General features: G+C 45.1%; 1 protein-coding gene across 1 annotated transcript; it reads left to right on the forward strand.

Moving 5' to 3' along the window:
• Window positions 1-3,646: 3,646 nt before the first annotated feature.
• Window positions 3,647-27,437, forward strand: FAXC (failed axon connections homolog, metaxin like GST domain containing). The gene is made up of 6 exons (XM_052781454.1): window positions 3,647-3,975; window positions 4,586-4,721; window positions 10,029-10,225; window positions 17,126-17,343; window positions 22,293-22,409; window positions 23,999-27,437. The coding sequence occupies exons 1-6, from the start codon at window positions 3,701-3,703 to the stop codon at window positions 24,280-24,282; spliced, it is 1,227 nt and encodes a 408-aa protein (XP_052637414.1). The 5' UTR covers window positions 3,647-3,700; the 3' UTR covers window positions 24,283-27,437.
• Window positions 27,438-27,440: the final 3 nt, after the last annotated feature.

The raw sequence follows: 27,440 nt of genomic DNA on the forward strand, positions 1-27,440 counted from the left end.
CTTGATGCCCCAGGGGAGATTTGGTGAGTGAAGCTCTGCTGTTCAAACCCAGTTGGCAGCAGTATGGGAAAGCAAAAGTCAGGGTGAGGCATTTGGCGTGAGCCCTGGTTTTTAAAACATTTAGTTTTCAGCCAAAATACAGATGGGACAGCTTCCGCGGGGGAGACTCTGTAAAGACCCATTGCAACCACTGGGCTCAGACTGTGGTTTCAACACCTACTGCCAGCCTGCCATGCTCACCGCAGGCTTAGTTTAAAGAGGTGCGATGAACCCAAAGACATCACAGAAAAAATAAATAGGTTAATGTAGAACATCACGAGTCTTTACACCAACATACAGAATCTAGTAATACTAATGAGTTTATTAGTGCCTCCCTGCCCCCAAATCAAACTGCAGACTTCAGAAGAAAAATTTGACTTGTTATATAATGAAGTAGGCTTAGATTTATGTTAACTAGAAAAATCTACTTATTTTATTCTGTTATTCTCTCTTCCTTTAGGCAACTGCACTAGAACAGATTACAGATAAAAGTGTACTTCAACGTATTAGCTCTTGGTTTGCTCTGCACAATATATCTAAGGGATCACTGTTCCCGACTGCCACACTTGGTGTGTGTTTGCAGCCAGACAAGCATGTGGGTGTATCACTGTTAGCTGTTATTTTCCCCACTACAAAAGATGAAAAGTGGTAATTTAGCAAAGATGCAGAGCTGGATTCCCACTCTCCCTGAGCGAGAGAGCAAGGTGGCTGTCAGTCCGGCAGGCATCACCTGTGAGCTTCTTTGAGGCAAAGGTGGGAAAACCAGACCATATGTCAGGAAGCAGTCCGAGACTACAGCACCTGCGATGCACGGGAGCAGAAAGCAATATTCTCTGCTGGACAGAGTGCTGCGGCTTGGGTTCCTGGGTACTACTGCCATCTAATAAGCCTCCCTAATACAAGTCACTGGTCACAGGCAACAGTGCCGCCTTGCGAGGCTGTGCCCCTTCCCCAGAGGAATGGACACTGCCTTCTTCCACAGCCAGGGAAAAGGTGGGCTGAGAACGCGCTCTTTGCTGTTTTGTCCGTAGATGAACTTGGCTACCAGACTGCCAGGCCAAACGGATTCAGTACCTGCTGGCAGGAGACTTTGAAAGCGTGAGGAAGAGAGGCTGACAGAGCACTGCTAGCGAGTCAAGTGTGTGGGACAGCTACGAGGGTACAGAACTTGTATTTTATCCGTGTTCTTTATTTGCCGGTGTTAAACTCTGGCTACCAGGATGTGACATTCTGACCTGTACCTTTTAAATGTTCAAGTCCAGTCAGTGCCATGCAGGTCATAACCAACCTCTTAAAATCTGGTTTATGAGCAGGATGGCAAGGCTGCCGGTGTGCCTGTGGGGATCTGCATCCGACATATGACGAGGCACACGGGCTCTGCTGCTGAGGCTTCTCGCGCTGCATCTTGAGAGGCATCGCTGTGCGCTGGACCCTTGCAGCCTTTGGGCAACACCGTACCCAGAACAGGAGTAACACAGCGTAAGGTCCTTCTCCAAAAGGAGAGTGGCAGTGTCCTTGTCGAACAAATGTTAAACATCTGACTAGAGTACTGCTCTAATAATCCTGGGGCGACCGGTTTGCCTTACAGTCTCCCTTCCATCTGTACAGCATCTTAATGCCAGCAAAGGCACAAGCCAGACTACCAAAACACAGTATCAACTTTTGGAGCATAAATTGCAGTAATGCTTCCTTCAAAACACCAGGTTTGCTTACCTCATCTGGGGCAGCACTGGGAGGTGAATGATTTACTCCCTCCTTCCCTCTTTCCTCTCCTTCACAGGTCTTCCCTGCTTGTGCTGGCCAGTGATTCAAAACACAGGTTTTAGGATAGCTCATTTGCCTCTGAAAGTCAAGCAGTGGCAGCAGCTGGGATGTGGATGCCCAGGACCTTTCTCTGCCCTCACACAAGCTTAGATCCCATCTGTAACTGGATCCCTCTTATCTGTAACACAGCAAGCAATTCCCTTGCAGTAGCAAAAGCTGAGATCAGCTACCAGGCTGTGACCGTCCAGATTTATTAGGCTGTCTGCCACTTGAAACAAATCTTCAGCCTGAGATTTACAGGTGCTGTGGCAGAGAAAAAGCACTTTCCTTTGTCTCTTCACTGCCCTGTCATAAGAATTTAACAAAACCTCATGCTGCAAATGATCAGCTGTGGCACGAAGCGGCTGCTGCTCTCACCTTCCACTCTTACGTCATTACCTGTGCCTCATCTCTAGCGTGGAGTGGCCCAAAAGCTGTGAAGAAGGTGCTCAGCCAGCACCTTGCTAAGGATGAGGGCAAAGGAGCACAGCAGGTTTTGGAGGGAGCAACCTGTTTGCAGAACGAGATTTGCCCGGTCCCTGGGACCTCTCTGATCCCATTAATTCCTGAGAGCGGGATGTCAGCACAGTATCAGACACATGCTATGTATCAAACATGGGGCTCTTGCGCTGTAGCCTGTGGTTACTGAACATCCATAAACAACAAGTTAAAAGTGAGGAATAAAACAAAATGGTGCAAGAAGCTAAGGTAGCAAAGTGTCAGAGCACAGCAGCCTTCCTGGTGAGTGCAGGCAGAGACCATTGCTCTCGCTGATGTTGCACAGCAAAACTAAATGCAAAACTGGCCACCGCTGGCACTTGGAGAAGTCAGCACATGGATCTGAACCACACGGCTTTGCCCAGGGCTCTCCTCTTCCTTACCTTCCTCCTTTGTCTACTGTGTCCCATACCCTGAGATAAAGCATCTACAAAGCCCTGGTCCCAGACCCCGTCCATCCCCTACCAGACACTGAAAGCGGCTCCATCTGTGCGAAGAATTGGGTCACTTCTATTGCCCCCTTGATGGTGTAATAAAATACCTAACTTGTGGGAGCTCTTTGGAGCAGCTGTGCAGATACCATGGCACTTGACGAAGGACTAGGTATTTGGGCAGTGGTATTAATCAGAAAACGAAGGTCACTGTTAGTGTTTTAGGGTCAGTGTGACGTGCAGAGCCGCGGATATTTGGCAGAATATAAGGCGAATTCCTGCTCATACCATCACGGGGCACCCAAGGCTCCCACCGCAGCAGGCGGGCTGCAGGCGAGGGACCGCCGGGACCCTCAGTGCCAGTAAAATCTCGCTACCTTGCGGGCTGAGGGATTTGCTTTGAAGTGACTTCGCCTCCCTTTCTGCCCGTACAGGTGTTCTCCTCGGCACCTCATCGAGCACCAGCATGGCAGACCGAACACTGCCGCGGGAGGTCAGGCGTTTGGAGACGCTTGTGGCCGGAACGTTCGGCGGCGGTCGCCTGCCGTCCCAAACACGGGATACAACACGAGGCCTCTCTTCCTCCGTAAGGGAGCAGCGTGCCACGGATGTTTTAACAGGACTGGCCGACGCGCCAGGCCCCGGGCCTGAAGCGGGCTGAGCGGCGCGGCTTTTCGCCCGGCATTTCGGGCAGCGGCTGCCGGCGCGGCCCCCGGCCCCGCAGCCCTCCCGCCCGGGGGGGGGACGCGGCGGCCGCCGCAAGGCCCGGCCCGGCCCACCCCCTCCCTTCCCTTTCCCTCCCCTCCCCGCCGCCTTGCGCAGCCGCGGCCGAGGCAGCCGCCGGAGCCGCCCAGCGCGGCCGGGCGGGCCGGGGCCGGGCAGGTGGGGGGCTGCGCGGTGCGGCGGGGGATGCGGGCCCCGGGCGCAGCATGCTGTGGGGGGTGGGCCTGGCGGCGCCCCGCTCCTGCGTGGCGGACCTGAGCCGCAACCGCAGCCTCTCGCTGGGGTGGTGCGCGGGGCCCGAGGAGCCGCCGCCCGCCCTCTATGGGGGCGAGATCGTCGCCTTCCCGCTGGCGGGCGGGGGCGCGGGCGGCACCATGGCGGCGCTGGGCTCCGACTCCTGGTGGAAGAAGACGCTGTACCTGACGGGCGGCGCCCTGCTGGCCGCCGCCGCCTACCTGCTCCACGAGCTGCTGGCCATACGGTGAGGCTGTGGGGGGCTCCCGGCGGCGGCGGCGGCGGGGGGGGAGGGCTGCAGCGGCGGGGCCGGGCGCCGGCTCCTGGCAAGAAGCGGTGGGCGCGAAGGGCGCCCTGGCCGCCGGGCCGTGGCGGCGCTGGGAGGCCCTCACCTGAGGGGAGGGGGCGTTGCGGCCTGGCGGGGTGGTTCCTCTGCTTCACCGCGGTTTTGCCACTCGCCCCCCCCCCCCACTTTATTTCTCGCCCTTTATCCCCCCGCTTACCCTTTGCAGCCCTGCAGGAGGCGGCTCTGAAGAGGTGCCCTGCGCTCGCCTCCACAGGTGGCCCCGGGCGGCCGCGGGGGCCGGCCCCCGGCAGCCCCCGTGCTGGGGCGGTGCGGGGCTCTGCTGCTCTCGGCGCTCTGGCGCAGGGTGAGCCGAGGCTGCTGCCTGCCGCGGCGGCCCCAGTGCTTCTGGCTGGCTCCGGATCTGGTGAATCAAAAACCTGCAGCCGCCCGTTAAGGGAGGACGCGTGTGTTGCCCCGGCCAGGATTTCTCCTTCGTGTATTTAACGTACTGACGTATCGTACGCCTGTTCTTTTTTTTTTTTTTTTTTTAATTCTGTTTTCTCTTTGACAGGAAAGAGCAAGAGCTTGATTCGAAAGATGCTATCATCCTGCATCAGTTTTCAAGGCCTAACAATGGTGTTCCAAGTTTATCTCCATTCTGTCTGAAAATGGAAACTTACTTGAGGATGGCTGATTTACCCTACCAGGTACATTGTGCAGTTTTCCTTTACATTGAGGCTCACCATAATTGCATGAAATGGCAAATAGGCATCCTGTCTCTCCTCCCCCCCAATCTGTCTCACCCAGGGAGATGTAAACATACGCCTACAACTAGGTGGGTACATCGACACTTTTATGTCTCCGGTTAAATTTGGTGTATAACCTTTAAAGATATGACTTGAATAACATTGGTCTGGAACAGCTCTAGATTTAACTGGCAAAGCTAAATGAATGTTAGAAGCTAACTTGGCTGGAAATGCTGAAGTGGGAGAGTAGCCTGGAGTTTATATAATGCTACATAACACCCCAAAGCTAAAGTGTAACATTATTTGGTCTTTGAATTTCACTATGCTAAAGAGATCAAGATTAGGCAGCTGCAGCTGCTCATTTTCCTGGAGGGTTTCTCTCTGGAGCTCTCTTGGGAAGGCGTTCTTGCCTTTTGCTTCACCTCCCATCGCTGGTGCTTCCCCTCCAGTGAAGGAGGACAGGATTGCTTTCAGAGGTCGTGAATACTGCTCCTTAATTGTGGCTGGGTGCATCCAGTGCCATCTTCCCACAGGGGATGAAGCCCAAGCTACTCTGGTGGATGAAAGCCAGGAGAGCAGAAATTTGAATCTAGCAGTCCTGCCTGTTAGCGTCAGGGTTTAGCTGTGATGCTGCGAGTCTGGTGCATGCTTCGTTGTGGTGTCGGCAAGCTGTACAGCATGCAAGCTCTTTGAAACATGGGATGGATTTTTTTCTGTTTGTGTGAAGCATTAAGTGCATTTAAGACGATACAACAGTGGTGATAAATATAACGATCTTGGGTAGAAGAAATGTCTGTCTTTTTTTCTTCCCCCCCCCCCCCCCCCCGAGATGTAAATTTGGCATCTTTCTTTGCCTCGAAGAGGCTGAGCTGTGGGTAGGTTGCATGCTCACCCCACATGGGTTCAAGTCACTTTTTACTGCTGCATACCAAGATGTTAGGAAGAATATTTCATTTATGTCCAGTGTTTTACAGAGGAAAACCAACCATATTACAATTTTTTTTTACACATTTGTGGTTGATATTCATTCAGCTTTGTATGTGATTAAACTCCTTTACATTGGAAGTGAAAGAAGCTCTAGTTAGTAACATTTTGCTTAAGTCTTTAAAAGACTGAGTTTAATGTTCATTGTCTTGAGATTTAATGGTACTTGAATCAGATGCTTCAGAGCATTAAATAGGGAGATTTCTGTCCTGTGGGATATATTTTCCTCACTTAGGCATACAGAACCTGCAAGATACCGAAGTTTGAACATGTCATTGGAGCAGGAGGACTTTGCGCACATTGCTTCTCCGCCCAGGGTAATTTGGGTAGTAATTGCACGTTTGAAGGGAAGACTATTTTGAGATCTGTTTTCTTTCTAATGGCAGTTGATGCAGTTCAGAGGTTTGTGATGATCAGAGTGGAGAGTAGTTAAAGAAAGCTGCAGTATAAAAGATGGTTGCCACAGGATATGGTCACTTCTAAAAGATAGCACTGTGCATTTGTGCAGTTCAGGATGGAGTCGTTTAGACAGCTAATGCTGTGTAGAACTGAGTTACCTAGCTTTTCGGAGAGAGAGGGATTTCCAGATGGTTATCTTCCGTTCTTTATTTTCTGCAATAAAGGTCAGCATTGCTTTTTGGTGTTCCATCTCTCTCTATCCCTACTTGCTAGCTGTGAGCATGCTAAGCTGGTGTAGGTCAGCAGGACCACCAAAAGCAACAGCCCTACCTTCAGCAGCTCCCTCTTGTCCCTTTCTGCATGTCCTTTTCTGTGCCAGATCAGGCTGGGCCAGAGGTGGCCTAGTGGGAGCCATGAAGATTTAGTTTGGTTTTAACCCAGCTCATTTATCCACATGCTCCATGGGGGCCACACTGCAGGAGCAGGAATGGGTCCTGCGGGTGCTGTGAATGCCACGTTGCTGCTTTTAGCTGTGCCAGATTATACGGGTTTAAGGTGTTTGTGGGGTAACCGACTCTATGTAGGGTTTTAGAGATCAGTTTGGTGGAGCTGAGCTTACGAGCTGAGGATGCAGCTTTTTTTTCCAGAAGAGGCAGATGTGTTTCTGTCCTTGTGTTAGGAGTATGGTGCTGCGTTTGGCTCCAGCAGGTGGAGAAAGGCATGCATGCTGCCATGGGATTAAGTGGTAGGGGAGCAGGAGGTAGCAGGAGGGGAGCCAGCAGGCAGCACTGTTCTCAGCTGGAGTTACGAAGTTTCCTGTACTTGGACTACATGGAGACTTTTCTTTTGTTCCCTCATGGCTGTGTTACCTATAGGACACTGTAGGTGACAGAGACAACCGATGGCCCTCCCAGTGGGCAGTGGGGTGGGTGTGTAGGGGGGGGTACGGCTGGACACAGAAGGAAACACCTCGCTTCCCTGCATGCTGGTGGGGGCCGTGATAGAGAAGCGATGGCACTCCGGGTGGCAGCTGGTGCCGGGGGCCTGCCTCTGGAGACTAGCTGTGGTCATTGCCTTCCCAGGGAGGGGATGCTTTGAAGGGAAGGTTGTGAAACAGAGTGAAGAAAAGGCAGAGGGGTGGTCAGACTGCTTTTACTCTCTCAATTCCTTGTGTTTATACTTTATTATAATGCATCAGACTATTGAATAACGTGCTGCGTGTTACACAACATGCTTTAATGGCATGTGAGAAGTGGAATTGGGTGATGCATTCCTACCTTACTACCATCTGAATTTCTCCCAACAGATGCACTCTTGTAATGTGCTTATGTTTTCTTGAAACTGCCTTTCTAGGTGCAAGTTCTCCATCAAAAATAATTCGAGCAGCCCCACCCCAGCTGGGCTGTCAATAGTACCTAGCTGTTCTTTCAAAATGTTTGATGCTTTTCTTGATAAAGCTTGCTTTGAAGGAGCCCATTCTGGGTGCTTCTGGAGATCGTTTGGGTGTTCCTTGATTCCTTCAGGAACATGAAGACCTGAGTGTTTATGTAATCTGCTAAGTAATTGGCACAGCAGAAACGTGCTGTTTTCATGCCAGGTCTGTGAAGATGGTAGCCTCCTTGGGAAGAGACATGAATAAAAGTAAAAGCATAAGCAGCAGTAACTGAAAATGTGGAACCTAATTTCTTCTGGATAGTACTATAAAATTACCCCAGAAGTGCCCTATGCCATTCTGTTTATAAATTCCTCTGTAAATGAGGTTCTGGGGAGCTCTCGTTATTGTTGCTTTGCAGGCTGCGGTTCAGTTAAATGTACTGTGAGGTAGGAGGGGATATTTTGTTGGGTTGTTTTTGTTTTTTTAATGATAATACCACAGCTTTTCCCTGCTTTGCAGGGATAAATATTGATAAATATTTGATGGCAATTAGTAGCAGCCATAAGGATACCGAGGTTTCAAGCCTAAAAGTACCCATTTGAGAACAGTGGATACAAGAACAGTGTGACAGATTTGTCAAGAGACCAAGGTTTTCTCAGGTCACTGAAAGATGTTTCCTATTTTGTTTGATAAACTGTATGTATTGAAACATGAAGATCCTGAGAAGGTTTTTTTAAGTTTAGGTAAACCAACTTTCCTATAAGAACTTTAGCTCTTGCTTTTTTTCTGGGTTGCAAATGATATGGACTACAGTAATTGCAATATGTGATAAACACATCTTCAAGTCTAGTAGCTTCTGCAAAACATCAGTGTTTGTACAGAAGAACGGAAATCTCATATTGAAAGGGCTTAACAAAGATTAAGCCAGCAATGCTCAGTGCCATATAGACACACTATGTATGTAGTTCCAGGAAAAGCTTACAATTCTGTATTAAATTCATAATGAAAAATTATGGAAACCTATCAAGTCAGTCTGAGAGCTGAAAGAGCCTTTTTGATGAAGCAAAAGTCTGGAATGTGGAAGGATGGGGTAGTGCTCTCCTTTGTTTCAGGTGTTCAGCAGTTTCAGAGTTTCTTCCATGGACTGGACTAATAACTCCCACGTCACCCACATGTGCAAGCGAGGTAGATTCAGTTGCTTTATTCACCCATGCAGGGATGCAGGAGATGAGACATTATATAATCTGGTGTCCCTACCATGCTATTTGTTTGGGCAGAAGTCCCAGAAAAGGCTACGGGCAGAAGGCATTGTTTTCCCAGCAGTGCTACCCGTGTTGTGTGTTTTCATCCACAAGGGAAGAGCCTCCGGGAATGGCCGTGTGTTAGTAGTGCATTGCACATCTGTGTTTTGAGCGGTAGCCAGGATGTTGTGCTCTCAGACTGAGCTGGAGGCACATTCTGGTGTATACTCCTTGCTGCGAGAGGACCTTAATCCATCTTTAGTGGATTCAGGAAGGATAAATACTTGAGACCCAAACAGGTCAGTCCAGAACTGCTAACCCTAAACCTCCAGCAATTAGGAGGTAGATCCCAAAATGCTTAGTGTGACTGCCAGAGACTGAGTGCTGAGCCTTTATTGTGAGCCTTTATGGTTTGGCCTTCTGAGCTAGGTTTTTTCATTCACTAAATAACAGGATGTGAGGGTGGGAATCGCAAGAAAGGAAGAAAGCTCTGCCTTCAGGGGTAAGAGAGAATTAAAGTAAAATGTCTGATCATGTCTTGGAAGCCAGCAATTCTTCTCGTGTTTGTCAGAGGAGACATAAAATCTCTAATCTCTGTGTTTCACCTTCTCTAACTGTAAAATGGGGAAAATACGTTGCTACTTCTGTGTGAGTGTTATGCTGAGCAGATGTACCAGTACTGTACTGGTGCTGGGCTTTCGGAAATCCAATTGTAACAAGTCTGTCTGTAAAGGTATGAGATTTCTAAGTTATGAAGTTGCAGAAGCATATGTAAAGGCACATTTCCCTCCTGCTCAGTGAGGGAATGATATGTCTGTCTTTATATGGTTGTGATTGTGTGTGTTTTATCCTTGGAGGTAATGCAGCTATCTGAGATAGGTAGTGAATTAATCTTTTAACATGAAAAGTGTTGCTCTGTGCAAGAGCCAAATTTAGTTGTGAGTCCTGTGATTAAAAACTTGTTTAGAATAACTGACTCGGTGTTTGGGAGATTTGAGCATTTCCAACCCTTAAATAACCTGGATACTTAAATAATATTACATCACATGGGATCCAACATAAAAGCATATACCTTGCAAGACCTGGAAATAATTTTATCTGATTGAACAGCTACCACTAGTCTAAAGTATTAATTAAAAAAAAGTTTGTTGGATAATGTTGCCTTTAAAAACACAGAAAAATATTTAAAAAGCTTTATTCTCATTGAAACAGAACCTGAAGGGCCTTTTTTGTCTGTATGTTTGTTTGTTTACTTGCTTTTTTTCTTAGAACTATTTTGATGGAAAACTTTCCCCTCAAGGGAAAATGCCTTGGATTGAATACAATCACAAGAAAGTGTCTGGCACTGAGTTCATTATTGACTTTTTGGAAGAGAAACTTGGAGTGAATTTAAATAAACACCTTGGTCCGCATGAAAGAGCTGTTTCCAGAGCTGTGACAAAAATGGTGGAGGAGCACTTCTACTGGTAAGCTTGCATGGCGAAGCTGGCTGCGTTCTTGTGCTCTCAGATCTGCCCCTCTGCTTGTGCCTGGATGTGAATACTTATTTTCTCTTGCAGAAAGCTTGGGTACCCAATTATTAATTTCACAACTCTCTTCACCCTAGAAAACTGCTGCTTTCTGTGTACGCTAGTATGAGCTGGGGGTAACTCCCCTGAGAGTTGTGCTGTGCAGGCAAGGTAAGGAGACAGGCTCTTTGCCTGCAGCTTTGCCGAACAGAGCAGCAGTGGGCTGTTCCTCTGTCCAGTTTCATGTGACCTCTGTATAGAAACAGCCTCGTTAATAAAGAGCAAAAAATCAAGATGGCTGAATACATTTGTGGTTTGGGGGGGGGAGGGGAACAAATCCAGCATTTGGTGTGAATCCAGAATATTGTGTTCTTACAGTTACTGATTTTAATTATCTGTGTGTGCAATTATAATATGGATTGTTTCCTTTTCTGTAACACAGGATACTCCTGTTAATATGTATTGTTGGCAACACTGACAGTAGATAGAATACAGCATTAGTCACAGTATCCTGAGAAGCTGAAGTATGTACATGAATGGAAAACATAAATATAACCTTGCTGGTACTTTGTGTTTTACTGACACCTTTGAAAATAATACTCCCCACTTTACATTTCAGTCCTTTTTAAGTGCCCTTTCTAGTCTGGATTCATAGAAGTGGCAGGTGGACATGTATCTTGGATGCTGCATTGGCTGCCTCGGCAGGCACAAGGCTTTTTCCCAGTAGTTTGCTTTCTAGCATGCATTTAAGTCCTTGTTGTATTAAGTCTTGCATTTATGTTGTACTTTTTTTCTTCAAAACAATGTGTGATTTAAGTTGAATGCATTTATGTGCTTTTTCTTTCACCTTGTGATCGAAGATGAGCAGCAACATGTGTACATATAGTTCTTCAAATAACTTTTAGTGTTTCCTGGGAGCAATTTTAGCATTCAGGAGGCAAGATTTAAATGATATGGTTTAGAAATGTAATCCCTGCCTTCCAGGAAGTGTGACCTTCACCAATTCTACCCATCTGCAGTGCCATAGCCTCAAAAATACGACTCAAGTAGCCTGCAAATATAACTTTTTTTTGTTCATTTTTCCCTCCTCAATTATAATAGCTGCCAAAGGGAAGATGAGGCCTTTTAATCCCCTAATGCTCCATCTCCTTGCCTTAGTGTCGGTTGTTTTGCGGTCCATAGACTTAACTGCTTTAAATGTAACATTACTGATGACAGACTTACACTGCTGTTGTGTCTCAATTACAAATTGCGCTTTCCTCTGTGAAGCTGTTGTTTGTCCATCCAGGCTCCCTCTGAGCTGACTCAACGCTGCTGGGCATGACATAGGGGAGCATGGGGGACAGGTATTGCAAATTCAGGTGCTGACCCAGGGAGATGACATTGAAATGGGTCGACAAAGCCAGACCAAGTAAGAATAGAGATGTGCATGCCTGGCTGTATACCCCTGTTGCCTTTCCTGTTTAGTCACACGGTTGAGTTTCCCTAAGGCATGTATTTTTGCTGCAGTGTAGTAAAACATCCAACTGTAAGTCTTACTGTATGTCCCTGCTGTGTGGCTGTACCAGAGGCTTGCTATATTGGTGAGGTTACACCATGCCGGTTCTCTACTAGGCAAAGCCTGAGCTATGAGGCATCACAGTTGTACTGCTGTAATTCCTGGATAATAACTTTAACCATTCTGTAGTTACACCAAAACAAAATCAGGCTTTAGCTGTGTAGGGCCGCATTTCTCCCTGACAGCATTGCAACTGTGGTTGTGGGATCCCTTCACATTGATCCTTGAACCTGCCCACTTCCCACCAGAAGCTTAGCGTTTGTTCGTGGTGTCCTCAAGTCCCATGGTGAGGAATTTGTAACAGTGATTGCCTTTCTGCAGAATAAGATCTATAAAATCAAGCCTCCAAAGCAGTGATATAAAATGTGATTCATACTGTTTCATTGCCAGCAGCATGCAAAGTAGCTTCATGATAAATAAGTAATATTGTAGTACATTTATCGAACAAAGAAGCAAAGTACATCCTGTGGTGTGCTGTCTCTGGATGGAACTAATCCTAGTGGGTGCTCAGCATTTCATCCTGAAACGTTTAGCTTTTGCTGACGTAATTGCTCATCTTCACCAATTAGTGCCTCTTACAGGTAGAAATTGCTGCTCTGGATGGAGTTGAGAGCAATGCAGGGCTGTTGTGAACCTCAGCCTCTAGACACCCTGCCTCCGCCCCAGGCTGCTATGCCTGGCAGGGGTCAGGCAGACAGCCAGCAAGCGAGTGTGCCTATTTTTGTGCAGGGATTAGAGCATATCTCCAAGATGCACGAGATGCAGGGAAGAGATGGGAGTGGACCGATTTGTGGCTCTCGCCCTGGGTCCTGGGTCTGGTGCAGAGCTTTGTCATGTGCTGAAGGGTTGCCCTGGGTCGCCTCCACTGCCTGCAGCAACCCGTCGGCCCTCAGAAACCAGCGGGGCACCCACAGCCGACTTAAGGACCTGTTGAGTTTTTGTGTATCTGCAGCACATTTGTGGGATTGGACCTCTGTGTAAGATGGGTCGAGGACACCTGATTCTCATGTCCTTCTGCCGCTGGCATGCTGGGCTTGGTGGCACTGCCGGCATTCAAGCCAGGCAGGTCCTGGTGCCTGGAGGGCTAGCAGTCCCTGCAAGGTGCTTTCTGGCACTTTAATCTCAGGAGAGGGGTCTGAGATCAGTGACACTAATGTGCTTAGTGAGAACCTAAAGCCTTGAATATGCAGCTTAACCAAATTAACCTGTTAGATTGGTTTAGCTGTATTGTCAAACACAACCTTTGTGATTTGTAAGTGTGTGTGTGTGTATATATATATACGTATATATTTAACTCATTTCTTGCTTTGTCTTTCAAGAAGACTGTGTAAATATCACATATGTGATGAGTGCTTGAAGTACAGGAAAAGCATGGTATGAGAATACAAATGAATCTGACTTTGGTAGGTATTCAGACTTGCCATGTATTAAACATAAAATATGTTTATAATATAAACATGTTTAAATACATCAAGCCACTTGTAAGAGCGATGTCTCTCCTGCTATTAAAAATGATGAGGCTTGAATGCCACTGGTGGCTTAAAAGCCAGTTGCTCTGGGAAATTGCACAGCAGGTGGGGTTTCTACAGCTGATTGTGGAATGAATTTGTTATAATCCTTTTGTACATCTAGAAATTCCAGTCTGCACAGGTTCAGATAGGAAAAATAACCCCCAGTTTACATCCTTGTGAACACCTCCCCCTCGCCTTGATGTTCAGACAGTTTGGGGATAATCAGGCAGGCCGCTGATGGTGAGTCACTTTCTCCATCTCCTCTCCTGATTTATGTATTGAGGCCAAAGCTGCTGTTACATTTAGACTTCAGATTTGCTTCACCCCTGCAGCATTGCTCTTTAATGTGTTATTGTTTTATTTATACTCTAAAATTTGTACAGACGTGCTGGCACAAATGGGAATGTTAATGTTTCCCAAAATGCTCAGTTCAGGCCAATATTTAAAATAATTGTCATCCTATAAATACTAACTGTAGTTTAAAATGTATAGTTATGCTGAAGTACGTTATGTAGACTACCTGATTTCTGGCATTTCCTAACCTTTTGTAATGTTGGTAATACTCTAGTAATGTAGTCTGAGCAGAGGGGTGATGGGTGGAATTAAATGCAGAGGAGCATGTTTTGGTAGGAAGCACAGATTAATGAACCTTTGAATAGAGTTATTTTAACAAAGTGCTTGTAAAGCCAGCTTTAACAGTGCTTTAAACTGTCTCTTTGAATCTGAGCCTACTTTTTTCTTTGCTTTTGTGTGCTCAGAAACGTAAAATTTTAGAAGTAGACTCTGTGGTTGTCTGTTTAGCTGCCTTCATTGCCTGTGTAAATTTGAGATTTGGGACATGTGACAACTTTACTCATTCAAAGTGACAAGCAGATGTCTAAGATTGTGCTTGACAGTTTAGCCTAAGCAGGATTACCTAAATCCTGTGCAGTTCTGCTCTTCCTGCATTGCTGTCCTGATCATTAAACACTTGTTTGATTTCTGCCTCTTCCAGACCCAAAGACCTTCTCCCCCAGAGCAAATGAGTGCTAGGGAAATGTATTTGTACTTTAAAGTACAGGCTAATTAGCTGTGTGGGAAACCTTGTTCATCCCATCTCATGAAATTAAAACCATCCTGGATGTGGCTGCTCATTCTTGGTGCGGTGCCAAGCTTTTTGGTGGGGTTGGAGTGAACAATAGAGATGGCAAGTCCATAGGGCCAAGTTAGTTTTGTGTGACTGGGGTGACTTTTAAAAAATGCTGCAGCAGAGTCTCCTCTCTTCTTTTTCCATTTTGTTTTGGCTTCTTTTTTCTTGTTGTCCCTCTCTGGCCAGGCCTGTTGTCCTAAAGCAACTAAGTTGTGTTGCAGAGTTGCCGGGTGAAACCTGTCAGGTCCATGCTGGGGAAGGAGGGTCTTTGCAGTGAGACACACAGCAGTGCTCTTGGAGAGCGAGTTTTTCTTAGCTTATTCAAGTAATAAATAATAATTTACAGATATAGATAGTATTTGTAATTATTTCCCAGTGTTTGCATCAAGACCAGAGTTTTTCTTCCTATTCAGAGCTGTAGCTGCCCAAAGGACCTTGTCCTTTCCCAGGCCTGCGAAACAGGACTACTGAAACATTGTGCTCTGTGGAGCGCCCTTATGCTTTCAGTCCAGTCTTCTTTCCATCCTTCTTAAATCCTGTTTTACCTTTGTTCCTGGAGCGAGGCAGTCTTGCACCACATATTCTAGCCAAAGTTAATACTTCTGGAGTTTCAGTAGCCGTTTACTCCTGTGCTTGCTGGCTTCGTGTTGCTGCTTTTGAGCTGGTGCCTCTCACTAAATCTGGCTGTGTTTCAAACTCTGCTGTGCTGAAACCAGCCCGATGACTTGAGTTGATCCATCCATTTTGAAAAAAATGGTTGCGCAGAACACCCCCATTCAGAGTGGTACTGAAGCGTGTGAAACGTCAGCGGGATGCTTTTGTCATATTAATACAGTGCAAGAGGTTGTGGAGAAGACTGTTGGGGATAAAAGCCATCAGAAACATAGCAGGTGCATTTTTGTTCTTGCATTTACTGTTCATGCATTTGCAATAAAACCTGCACTTGCCTCACTGTTACTGACTTTAGTGAAATCAATTTGAGCAGAAGGCATTGTCCTGCAGTAGACAATTTTTAATAGAATTAAAAAATCTTTTACCCACTCTGTTGGGAGCATTCTAAATTTGAGCTATGAGTGGATTTTTTTTTTTTCAGCTGTTATGCCAAATATTTTCCTTTTACCTCATGATATTAGTAATTCAAGTGAAGAATCTGTGAAAACTTGAAGCTTAGAACATTTTCATGGTGTAAACGTAATTGTTCCCTGATGGTAGTGCTGAATTCAGCTTCTGTTCATGACATACAGGAGTTTGATAAAACATACATTTAAAAAAAAAATTCACAGGAGTTCTCCAGGACGTACTGCCTTTTTTTTTTTTTTTTTTTTCTTTCTTGAATTAGGCGGTCTGTATCAGCACTAAGGAATTTAGGTGCAATTAGAAATATGTACAATGATAAAACTGAAGTAATATTCCAAACTAAAACAATGGAGCTCCTATCATATTGGAAATGAAAACATTTGATTATTAAGTTAATATAATTGTGTACATGAACTTGCAACTTTTGGTATTTTAACTTTTCAATCTAGCTTCACTAGTTTATCATGTCTCCATGAGCGTGTTTTCATATGATCTCAAATATGTAAATACACTTTTAGATTTTTCAGTTTGGAAATTGCTACAAACATAATGGAATATGGGTATCAACTCCTAGTGTTTCTGAGATCCTATTGGCTTCATAGGTTTGTCATGTTTACTTTGAGATGTCTTTAGCCCTTTTTCCAACATCCCTTGAACTTGGTGACAAAAGTGATATGGTCTTTTTGGTTTCTTGGTTATGTCAGGAGATGCTAGATGTTAAAAAAGTTAATGTTTCTTTTTTCATAAATTTCTTGAGTAGTGACAGCAACAAATCAATTTTTTGTTTGCCTACAATATTAGCAAAGAACAAAAATTCATGTAGGAAACAAATTTCAGCTGGTAAGACAAATTTTTATAAAAAGACCTTTCAAAATAATATATTTGCCATTCAATAAAGCTGAAATACAGCCTGAAATACAACAGTCCTTCAGAAATATCTCTCTCATAAAATCAATATTTTGGAGAGGAAAAAATACAGTGGAAAACCAACCCAATAACAACCATCCCTTCATTTATTTTATTTTTAAAAGATTGTGTCATTATTAGTTTCTGAGGAGAGCAGACATCTTCTGAAAAATGACTGCTACAATATTTATGTTGGGGCAGAGTTACTGCTTGGCTAAGTTTCAGCAGTATAGAAAGCAAGGAGAACAGGTTGGTGGGAAGGATTGGTTTCTTTGTGGGCTGTTTTGTTGTTGTTTTCCCCGGGCCTGTGCAGTCAATCATCTTGAGCTAATAAATCCTTTTGGCACTGCATTTTGTTATGTGAGTTTAGCAGAATTCTGCAGCTTTTGTCTTATATTTCAATGCGAATCTCATTTTCTCTTGAAGTGAGTCATGATTTACTGAGAGAATAAGCACTGGGCAGTCTGCGTAAGTATTGCAAAGTCAGTTTTCTCTGCTGTCACTCTTTGAGTTGCATCAGGGTCTACTCTTTACTGGAAACTACCTCTCCATCAGGGCAGTGAGCACTCAGCCTTAAGAAAGCTCGCTGCCTAACCTTTGTGTGAGCCTTTGCAGGTTGGTGGTGGGCTGCTGATGGAAGTATTGCACCGCTATAACTTATTTTCACATCCTTCTAGGACTTTAGCTTATTGCCAGTGGGTGGAAAATCTTCATGAGACGCAAAAGATGGTTTCACTTTTTGGCCCCTTCAGTGACTTGCTGAAGTGGATCCTCTGCCATCTGACCAAAGGGATTGTGAAGCGGGAAATGTACGGCCATGGCATCGGCCGCTTCTCAGAGGAGGAGATGTACACGCTGATGGAGAAGGACATGCGGACTCTAGCAGGCCTCCTGGGTAATGTACAGCGAGTTATTCCTGTTCTGTTTGTTCACAACCTGCTGTCCACAGGATGAAATTGACTGCGAGTGCTTTCTGGCAGCTTGGTCACATACACAAATAATCTCATTTGTCAGTATGTAGAGTCCACACTGCTGCTGTCATTCAGTGCCACCCTTGCTCTGGCAGGGACAGTGTTCCTTTCCCCACTTAGGGGAAATTAGGTTGGCTACCTAATTGTGTCTCCAGAGGGGTAAATGGCTTTCTTCTGTGAGCACCCGGTATGTGTATCTAGAGGAGCAGAATGTGGCCTGCGATTTTGGAAGAGCATTTTGCTATGTGAATTTAGGAAAACATAGTGTTTAGTTCTTCAGATGAAACCTCTTATTTATATATTGGGGGGAGGGGGCCTTTGTTGTATTTGGTTGGTGTTAGCAGCTTTATTCAAAGCTGCTAGTAGGAGACAGGTCCTGTGCCAAAATAGGTGGTTTTAGGCTTCTTGGTTGTCATGGGTGGATCTCATAGGGTTAGTCTTAAGGTTGATCTCCGTTAGAATCACATGAGCCTCATTTCTGTTTTGTAACTCAGGCTGAAATCTGCACTGGAGCCGTTTATGCTGTGCTTCTTGCCTTGCAGTCTGCTGAGAGCTAACCATATTGTGCTTCTGTGTAAAGTTTGCATTTTGAGGAATTGGTTTGGGGCAGATGGTCGCTTCCCTTGAGCTTGTGTCTCTTTTGCACAAGGAACCAAGAGAGACGGTACCTGTGTGGCTGCTTTGTTCCCTGTTATGATTGCTTTAAAGAGGTGGCTGAGTGGAGGGTAGGAGGGATGCCTCCTTGCCCTGCACTCCTGAGGGAGGTTATATTATAGTTCACATGCTCGAAGTAGGTAAGTGTGGAGTGGATGGAGGGAGCAAGGTGAGGAGAGCACAGCAGAAGGCAGAAACTGAGTGCTTGCTGAGACAGGGAAGGAAGAGATACTTCTGCACTTCCAAGGTGTTTTGGAAACAAAGATATTTGCAGAGGACCTAGATTGGGCTGTTTAGAGTTTTCTATAACTTTTTTCTGAAACAAACCTGCTGTATTGCTGGATTGGGAGCAAGGTGGAAAAAAGACATGTGATGCATGGGCACAATGGGCAAGGGGGAGATTTGTTGACAGCTCCTCTTGGGTCAACGCTTTCTCATGCTGCATTTTGTTAACAAAAAAAGTTACGGATTCTAAGGCCTCTTCAAAGAAAACCTGGTTTTGGAGCTTAAGAGGTCCTTTTTCTTTCTGGGGGAGGGAGGGAGCAGCTCATTTTAGAAGAGGTCTGGGCATATCTGCTGCAGAGCTGTGGCCAGCTCAAGTGCCCTCAACTGTGGGACTACTGTTGCTGTAGCTTCAAATTTGGCACTGTGTGGCTCCATGCATGTTGCAGAGAGGAACAGGGTTGGGACAGGATCTGGAGCAAGTTCAACCTATGACTTGGGAGCAGGGGTTTTATTTTTACTTCCAGATTACTGATGAGAATGTTGTGCCTTGTGTACTTCAAAAAACCTTGATGGGCATCTGCTGTATTCTTGTTATTTTACTACATTACCACCTGAATATTGTACAATTTTTTTTCATCTTCCCCTCTGAAACGGACGTCAGATTAATCAGTGTGCAGTTATGTGAATCATTATATTTGCCCTTTTATTGGTGCATTTGTCTGCTTTTCTACAATTGCCTTGATTTTTCATTAACACCAGCATGTTCAGGTTTTCTCCAGCCAGCTGTTTATGGTTGGGTCTAGTAACTGTGGCCTCCGGGTAGTAGCCTGGGATGGGGACAGGAGGTGGGATGAGGACTTCTAGCCTGACTGGAGACTCTCCCATTTCACAGGGTGGAGGAGAAGGCGGTCAGTCAGCCTATTGCCTGCACAAAAATCTTTGTGAGATTCCCTTCCACATATATGTGCCCTTGTATTTTCCCAGAAGAGGAAGCAGTTGGGATTTTGGCTGTGAGAGGGCTATCTTAAGAGCTTAAAAAGGATGCCTATCATGCAGAATAGCTGCACATACCAAACGGTAGCTGTCAGTCATCAGGCATATCAGATTAATGTTCCCCATTTTTTAACAGAGACCATTCCCACAGGAACAAGAATAATTTTTAAATTCCAAGAGCTGCTTCCAGAGGATGATAACTTGGCAGCTGCCAGGTCTTGTGACACTCGTTTTGACATTCCCAGTCACATCTTGGATGCTTTTTTTCTTTCTTTTTCATTTCTGAGAATCATTTTTCCTTCTCCCATGTACCTCTTTCCCTAACAGACTCTACCAGATCTCTTATAAAAGAAACTGGAACTAATCCTCCTATGATGGATCAGCCTGCCCTGTTGGTATCATCTGGCTCTCTGTCCTGCAGTCTTTAAAGCATAAATGTGATTTCCTTGTGTTGTAGTAGTTTCCTACTGCTTGGTAGTAGTGTAAGGAAGTGGGGGGAACTGGGCATATGAACTAGCAATAATTAAAAATATACATTTTGGTAATTATTTAAAAGATGCAAGTGAGTGAGTGGTGCCCATAAATCTGTTGGTGCCTTCTCAGCTGTCTGCCTCCCTCAGGCTTTTGGGTAAATGGGGATTTTGAGCAGGGAGTTGCAGGGCAGCAGCTGCCTGAACTGGCTTTTGAAAAGCATTTGATGTTTTGTGGAGGGCAGGGGTGCTCAGAGCACAGAGGTGGGACTAACCTGAATGCAAGCCCCTAATGCTAGTTGAAATGCCCTGCAGCAGCCTGCATGGGCTGTACATGCTGCTGTGGAAGGGTGTAGGTCTCCTGCTGGCCCGTCTCATAGATCTGTCTTTTGACAGGGTTACTTGAAGTAGTGCTGAAGTAGCTGCTTTTTAATCCTCTGGTGCATGCGTTCTTAAATAGCAGGGCTGTGTGCTGTCAAATCCCTGGGCAGTACAAATTTGATCCAAGTCCAGTGTGACCAGGTGATTGCATTTCTGTTGGATTAGCTAGGGGATGCAGCGAGGTGTTTGAGATTAGCACTATGGCAGCCTTGATGTGACAGGCGCTGTGTAATCTGGCATAAAACTAGATGCTGAGAGATGGTATCTGGTCTGTCAGAAAGTCTTCTGGAAAAAAGTTGTACTGGAAGTTTTGGGAACAGATTGGAACTGGTAGAAAGAAATGTGCTTGGAGGCTGTGTTATGCAGTGCAGGGTGACCTAAAACCATATTTACAGTTTTACGGAACCACAGCTCTATTTCCTCCTCTTCCCCTTTGTTGCCACGTACCTGAAGGTGCAGGTGTTGTGCCTGGGGAGCCGTTGTGTTTGCAAAAGGGCGAGATGGTTCAGCCCTCGCTCACTGCCTGCCTTAGTTGTAGTGAGATGGAAATGGCAGTATTACTTCCCAGCGCAACATTGCTATGGATTGAGTCTCAGAACCAGTTGTGTGGTGCTAAATTCCTAGTATTGGCATATAACTGTGGTTTGGGGACCAATTTTTGAGCTGTGTTTAAGATCAATGAATGCTAGGCATCAGATAAATACTGAAAAGGCACAACATTTACCTTGTACGTGGTTTTCAAACAGTAGATTGATGCAGCTGTGAAAGAGCTGGGGAGAGTTAACTCCATGTTAAAATTACATCTGACAGGCTAGAGGAGGTTATTGTTACTGGTTATTCCTGAGCTTTGCTATGCTACAGTACAGGGAGATGACAGTATTCCTTGTACCATACTCTAGAATTGGATGCATTTTACTGCTGGACAGTTTTTCTAAACTCACTCAATAACTCTAACATTTAATAACTTGCTGAATTACAGGCAGCTTATATTGGGCAGGGGAATAATGTCCTGGGGAGATGGGATAACTGGATTTGGAAAATTCAATTATGTACCACATTTCACAGAGTTTTTAGCGCTTTGGGCCAAGGCAGGGACAGTGCAACCATCTAACCTGACCTCTGCAATACTGCATGTTTCACCTGTGTGCCACATGTGCAGTCTTTGCTGCAGGTCTTGTGCCTGTGATGAGGAAACGAGTTTATACTAGATGTTTCTTTGCAAACGGTGGCTTTGAAATGTGATTTTCTTCCCTGTCTTAGGTAGTTATCCACCTGTTTGTGCTGTGGTGGCCACTTAGGACCATCATGGCATTGGGGTGCCCAGAGAGGTAAGCAGAATAGCGGTGTGGAGCAGAAATGCCACTCCTCTGGACCAGGCCAGTCCCAAGCGGCTGCTGTTTCACTTGCCTGCCAGCATGCCTGATGTGCCTCTGTTTGGTCCCTGCCAGGTAGAAACCAGTGTTTGGGGGTGGGGACACCACACTGGTGGTGGGTGAGAGGAGCTGTTCACTCCTGCCTGCAGCTGTGTCCTCCTGGAGATGCAGGTCATTTTGGAGCAGTCACTGCCAGTCTGACTGGTGCATTGGTTTCAGCCTGAACAAATGGTGGGAGAGGAAAGCTTTGGGTACAACTTTCTTTTTTTTGTGTGATCACATGAGTTACCTGAAACTGGATCTGCACACATGAGAGATACAGGGTGACCAGCTTCTTTCAGCAAGTGCATTCATGATTTTTAACCATGGCCGAATGATTTTGGGTTTGCACCAAAGGAGAAAATCATGCTTTTGGGCACCTGCTGGCTGCAGAGAAGATTTTAAATGCAGCAGAACTAGTGCAGTGTGTATGCACTGCTAGCTGTGATGAGTGGAGGTTACTTGGCCAGTGGTGGCTCTGTAATTGGCCTAGTTAGAGAATTGGTGAACACAGGGGAAGCTGTGGTAATGGATTTCACCTCCTGAACCCTAGCAACAGCTTTTGAATACAGCTGCCTGTATTCAACATTGAATCCCTGTCTTTGAACCGGTGAACCTTTTCAGCTAAATGATTTCAGTAAAAAAAAAAATATGCTAAAGATTTAACCAGGGTAAATTTTTTTTTTAAGTGGGGAGAAGGGACATCCAGTTGAGAAATGTTTGCTGTTGTATTCACAGGTGACAAGAAGTACATTATGGGACCAAATGTTTCCACTGTTGATGCCACTGTCTTCGGGCATCTGGCACAGGCAATGTGGACACTACCAGGGACTCGACCAGAGAGACTAATCAAAGGTAAGAAAGCTTAAGTGATCTCTGATGAAAAACTCTTGGTGGCATTTGCCACATTTAAACTTGGAGCACCTTGTAAAGACAGTTGAAGACTGCAGCAGCACTTCAGCTGCATCGCAGACTGTTCTTGCCTTTGATGTAGCATTTGTATCCTGTAATGTTGTTTTCTCTTAAAATTCTTGTTTGTTTTCTCTTTAATGTTTTACACGATAATTGTTTCTATTCCTGTACTCGATCTTTTCCCTGTTTAACATAGCAAAGACTGAATGCCTCTAAGGAGTGAATGCTGGGTAAAGTATGAGAAGACAGAAGCATGACCATGAGCCAAATTCTGCTGAACTGAGTAGTTTCATTGACAGTAGAACTGCAAGTGCTATTGTCCCACTGAAATTACAGCCTTTGCTGTTACCGAAGATGCTGGGCAAGGAAAAAGTCCAGCCTGACTTTGGAGTCCCTGTGTTTTTGCATGAATTGGAAACCACCATACCCCTTCCCTCCACACGTTTGGTTTTTTTTTTTTCTTTTTTTCTTGTGGGGTGGGATAGGCATGTGAAAGTAGCCTTGCATCTCTGTTCAGAATAAATCCATGTGGTATGAAAAATGGAAAGAGCTAAGGAGGAAAAGGGTGGGAAATAGGTGTAAAAGGAATGAGTGTGACCTGTAGATCTACTTTGCGCAAGAGAGCTACTAAAGCAATAGTTAGGAGGCATAGACTTGCTCATTATTAAAACTGAGGAAGAAAACACTTGGCATAAGGACGTAAGTATTGTCTATACAGTTCTTCCCCTTGATGTCTGGGGAATCACAGATAAAATTCTGAAGGGTCCATGGCTTTCAAGGAATACTGTGTTTGTTGAACTAGTTTGTCTCTAATGAAAATAAATAGATGGTAATAGATGCAAATACCCAAGGAGTATGGATGATTCTCTGTACCCATCCACCTACTCATGCTATTGTGAGTGCAGGTTTCACATACACGTTCCCTTTAATATACTATTATTTCTTTGTTCTTTGAAGTTTTTTGTAACTTCTTCTTTAAGGACACTCTAAGTGTACATGTATGTGTAAACATAAGGCGTAAGGTACTAAGGCTAGGAACATGAGGGGTGAGTCAGTGACATATAAAAACTTTTAGATGTGAATTTATCTTGCAGACAACCCTGCCATCTGGTGGTGGAAAACCCAAATTAACTGTGTTTTAATAAATGTATTGTGTATATAGGATCGAATTCTGTCGTTAGAAACCAAGTTTCTGCAAAATAAGCAAGAATTTTACTGTGCAAAACTAGTATCTTGTCTTGATTTATTTCTGCAGAGGTTGAATTGGGGATAGTTATTTTGCTACATGCATTTATGTTCATTCCAGTGTAACCCTTCTTGTTGTATGTATGTTAATAATACATGTTTTAAGTTACATGAAAGTTACAAACAGAGCCGCTAAGAGGATTGATGGGATCTTGGTATTTTGAAATCTTTTTGGAAGGAGCCTGCACAATCAGTTTCCAAACAGCGCTAATGTTTCTGCATCAGCAGGTGAGTTAGAGCATTATTGACTGGATGTATTTACTGGAGTCTGTTGTGCTGTGTTGCAGGTGAACTGATTAACCTTGCTATGTATTGTGAAAGAATAAGGAGGAAATTTTGGCCAGAATGGCACCATGATGATGATAACACTCTGTATGAATCTGAGGAAAGCAGCGAAGCAAGCAAGACTTACTCCCCTTTGCAGGACTTCAGTTTTTATTCAAGGACAGAAACATTTGATGAGGAAGGGAACAGTATTTCTCAAACCCCTGACACAGATTACACTGGACAATCCCTTTTTGATTCGGATGTGGACATGGATGAGTACAGAGATCATGAACAATGCAAGTGATGCGTACAAGCATCTCCCATTTTGAAGACAAGCTGTTTCTTGGGATTAGTCTGATTTATTTTCTCCTTCAGGTCAGGAAGAGGTTTATACCACTTTGGAAGAGACTATTGTGCTTTGACTCAGCTGTCACATGTTACCTGGACTATTTCAACCTCATTTCATTTTGTGTAACTGTTCAGGTGGAACCAAGGTAAACAGTTATTTAAAACACACATGGGCAAACTGGAGGTCCAGAGGGCAACAGGACTGTTCAATCTATGTTTTTGTTCATGTTCAAAACCAGATCCTGTAACCAGGTGGGACAGATCTCTGGGAAGTGGAGCATTTGTCAGAGCTGGTTTGTGTTGATATCTTATCTTTATAGGAATGGATTGAGGACAAAAATGGAAGAGGCATGACTGGCACACCTTTCTCCCATGGAAGAAAATGATTGATGCTGTATTGATTTCGTGGAGTTTTGGGGGGGGATTTTATTTGATAGCTACCTGTACTCTGGGTGCATGTGTTATTACAGTGTCTGTAGGAAACAACTGCTCCCAGTTCTTTCGGAGGCGGTTGAGGAAGACAGGAAGAAAACATATTCATACAGAAAGGAGCTTTTTAGTGTTTCCTGTTCTTTGCAGAAGATTGAAATTGCTACTCTAGAATATTCAGAAGTGAAATGTCAGTTTTAATGTATAATCTTCCAGACACTCATCTGGAATGCGTGTTGGCCAAATTTCTTCTGTGTTTTCAAATTATTATTATTATTATTATGGTTTTACTTCCTGCCACTGGCTGTTGTCTGCTATTGCTAGGCAAGGCTAAAGAATTGGGATTTGTTACTAAAAATCTGGTGCATCTCAGTAGTGGGTGCTTTGTGTTCTTTACCAACACACATGTCAAACCCGTGATGCTTGTGAAGCGATTTGGAGTACTTCTAGGCATGGGATGCTGTATAAATGCAAGATGTTGGCCCAGGCAATCAAATGCTTTAGAGCTGCCTAGGAAGGTGCTTCAGTGGATGCTGGGCGCTGTGCTGGCTTACAGTGCACAATACCTAAATCTGATGCACGGGAGGCAGTTGAGATAGGACAGCTGTGTTATCACTGCTGTCTTTGGGGATTTCCGGGTGCTGAAAGTGTGACCAGAATTGATTTTAAGGTGCCTTTGCTAGCACATCTGTGAATCTGGAACCCCAAATCCAGAATGATTGCACAGGTGCTGACATGCTTCATGTTTGTGTCTCCCTAAATGCAGGTTAGAGGTGAGAATGAATCCATTGGATTTACTCACCACTTTGAAGGTAAGCATGTACATCAGTGTTGCTTGGCCATGATTAGTTGGTTTTAAGTAGAGATAAAGCATATAGAATATATAGACAGCTGTGGTATTTGTAAACATGCATATAAAATCAGGTATTTGCCTGCAGCCTTTGGTGGTGGCCCGTTTAAAAATATTTTAATTATGACTTTCTCAATGAGTTACAGTTAGATTAATTGGGATCCCTCAGCAAAATTTTTATAATGTGTTGGTTGTGCCATACGTTCTGGGAGCAGACAGGGCAGACAACTGCTTTAGGATGTTAATTGTTGGCAGTACTAATAGTCTGGAGCTTGAAATAATTCCAGCTTTCAAAGAATACTTCTCTTTCTTGGATCGTGGAGTGTCTCCTACAGAGGAAAGTGCTTGCTCTGGGGAAACACTGAGCTAGCTGTGGCTCTGAAAGCAGGGACACATGTCTGCAGCCAGTTCCCAGGTCTGTTCATGCATGGGAGCTGCCGCAGCGAGAGCTGACAGGTTTGGTGTGGTCTGAGATGGGTGTGAATTTGCACCTGTTTCCTCAATTCCCCAGGTATGTCCTTGGAGCCATGTTGCAGTCAATGGTCTCCGTTGTTGTGGGCAAGTATCACTTGCAAAGTGAACCAAAATCGAGAAGGAGGAAGGTATCATCCAGTTACTTGGGACCTTTCTTGGTAAACTAAGCACAGGAATAGGGCACAAGAAGATAAGTCTTGGGCTTGAAAGCACAGAGGTGGTGGCCTGAAATGCTTGTGAAACTTCATAGCCAAGTCAGGGCAGATTCAACCTGCAAAATGTAGGTATTGGTGTTCTGGATAAAAGGCATCCATGTCAAAAAGCTCTTCTTTAAAAACATTTGTGTGTTGGAAATTCTGATAGAGATGTTCTCATGCATTTACCCATGCGTATTTGAAGGCTGTGCTTTCTCCATCTTTTCAGCGCTGGGAGGGTGTGCTTGCAGCAGATGAGTCCCAGCTGTGAGTCACAGTTATTAAAAGACCAGCCTGAGTTCAGTGGACCGTATCACCTTTATAATTTTGCTGGGCTGACAGATCTGTCCGTGGCAGTGGCCCTTGCAACATCCCAAAAAGCGGGTTAACCAGAAGTCAGTGATGTCATTTTACCCTCCTGTGTGCAGGCAGCCGGATCTGTATTTTATGTGGCCGCGTGCAGCAGCGGGCGCAGAGGTGGGAGATGCCAACGCAGTGCACAGCACAGCCGCATTTGTCTGCCGGCACTTGGAGCTGCTGGCAGGCCAGTGCTGCCACACCGCAGCCTGGGGACCTGCACCGAGGATGTAGGTGCTTCGCAGGGCTGCAGTTATGTTTGCACCTGATGTTTTTTGCTTTTGTTTCAAATAACTGGTGTGCCTCAGCAGAGGCTGAACCTCACCCTGACTGGCCAGGTAATGGGCTTGCCCCTGGGGAGGTTGAAGAGAGGATTGGAAGGGGTTGCAGAAGGCGAAGCAGCTCTTTGCTGTCGGCTGAGTGTTTCAGGGTGTTAATCGTTGAGGTGAATGTATTTTGTGGCTCATCACATGCCCTCCGTTTCTGAGGGACTACTCAGGTTACTTCAGAGGAGAAGTTAGTTGGCTTTCTCCTCATGACAGCTACTCTTGATAAAGTCTGTGTTTTTGGGTTGGCTGTGTTTCAAACTAGAGGTGAAATTAGGAAACAGTATCTCTTTAGGAATTTATAGGTGTAGTATTTTGTCCATGTTTGGTAGGAAAGCCTTGGGTTTGTTTATCCGTTCAGAAACAAATACTGACTGTTAGACCTCTTTAAAAGGATTTAATCCAAGCTTTTTTTCTTTTGGAAGCTGGTCTTGGTGAAGTGTTCGGGGGGGGGGGGGGAATCTTTAAAAACAAAAAAACAAAA

The sequence above is a fragment of the Harpia harpyja genome, chromosome 3 (assembly GCF_026419915.1).
Source record: "Harpia harpyja isolate bHarHar1 chromosome 3, bHarHar1 primary haplotype, whole genome shotgun sequence".
Classification (NCBI taxonomy): domain Eukaryota; kingdom Metazoa; phylum Chordata; class Aves; order Accipitriformes; family Accipitridae; genus Harpia; species Harpia harpyja.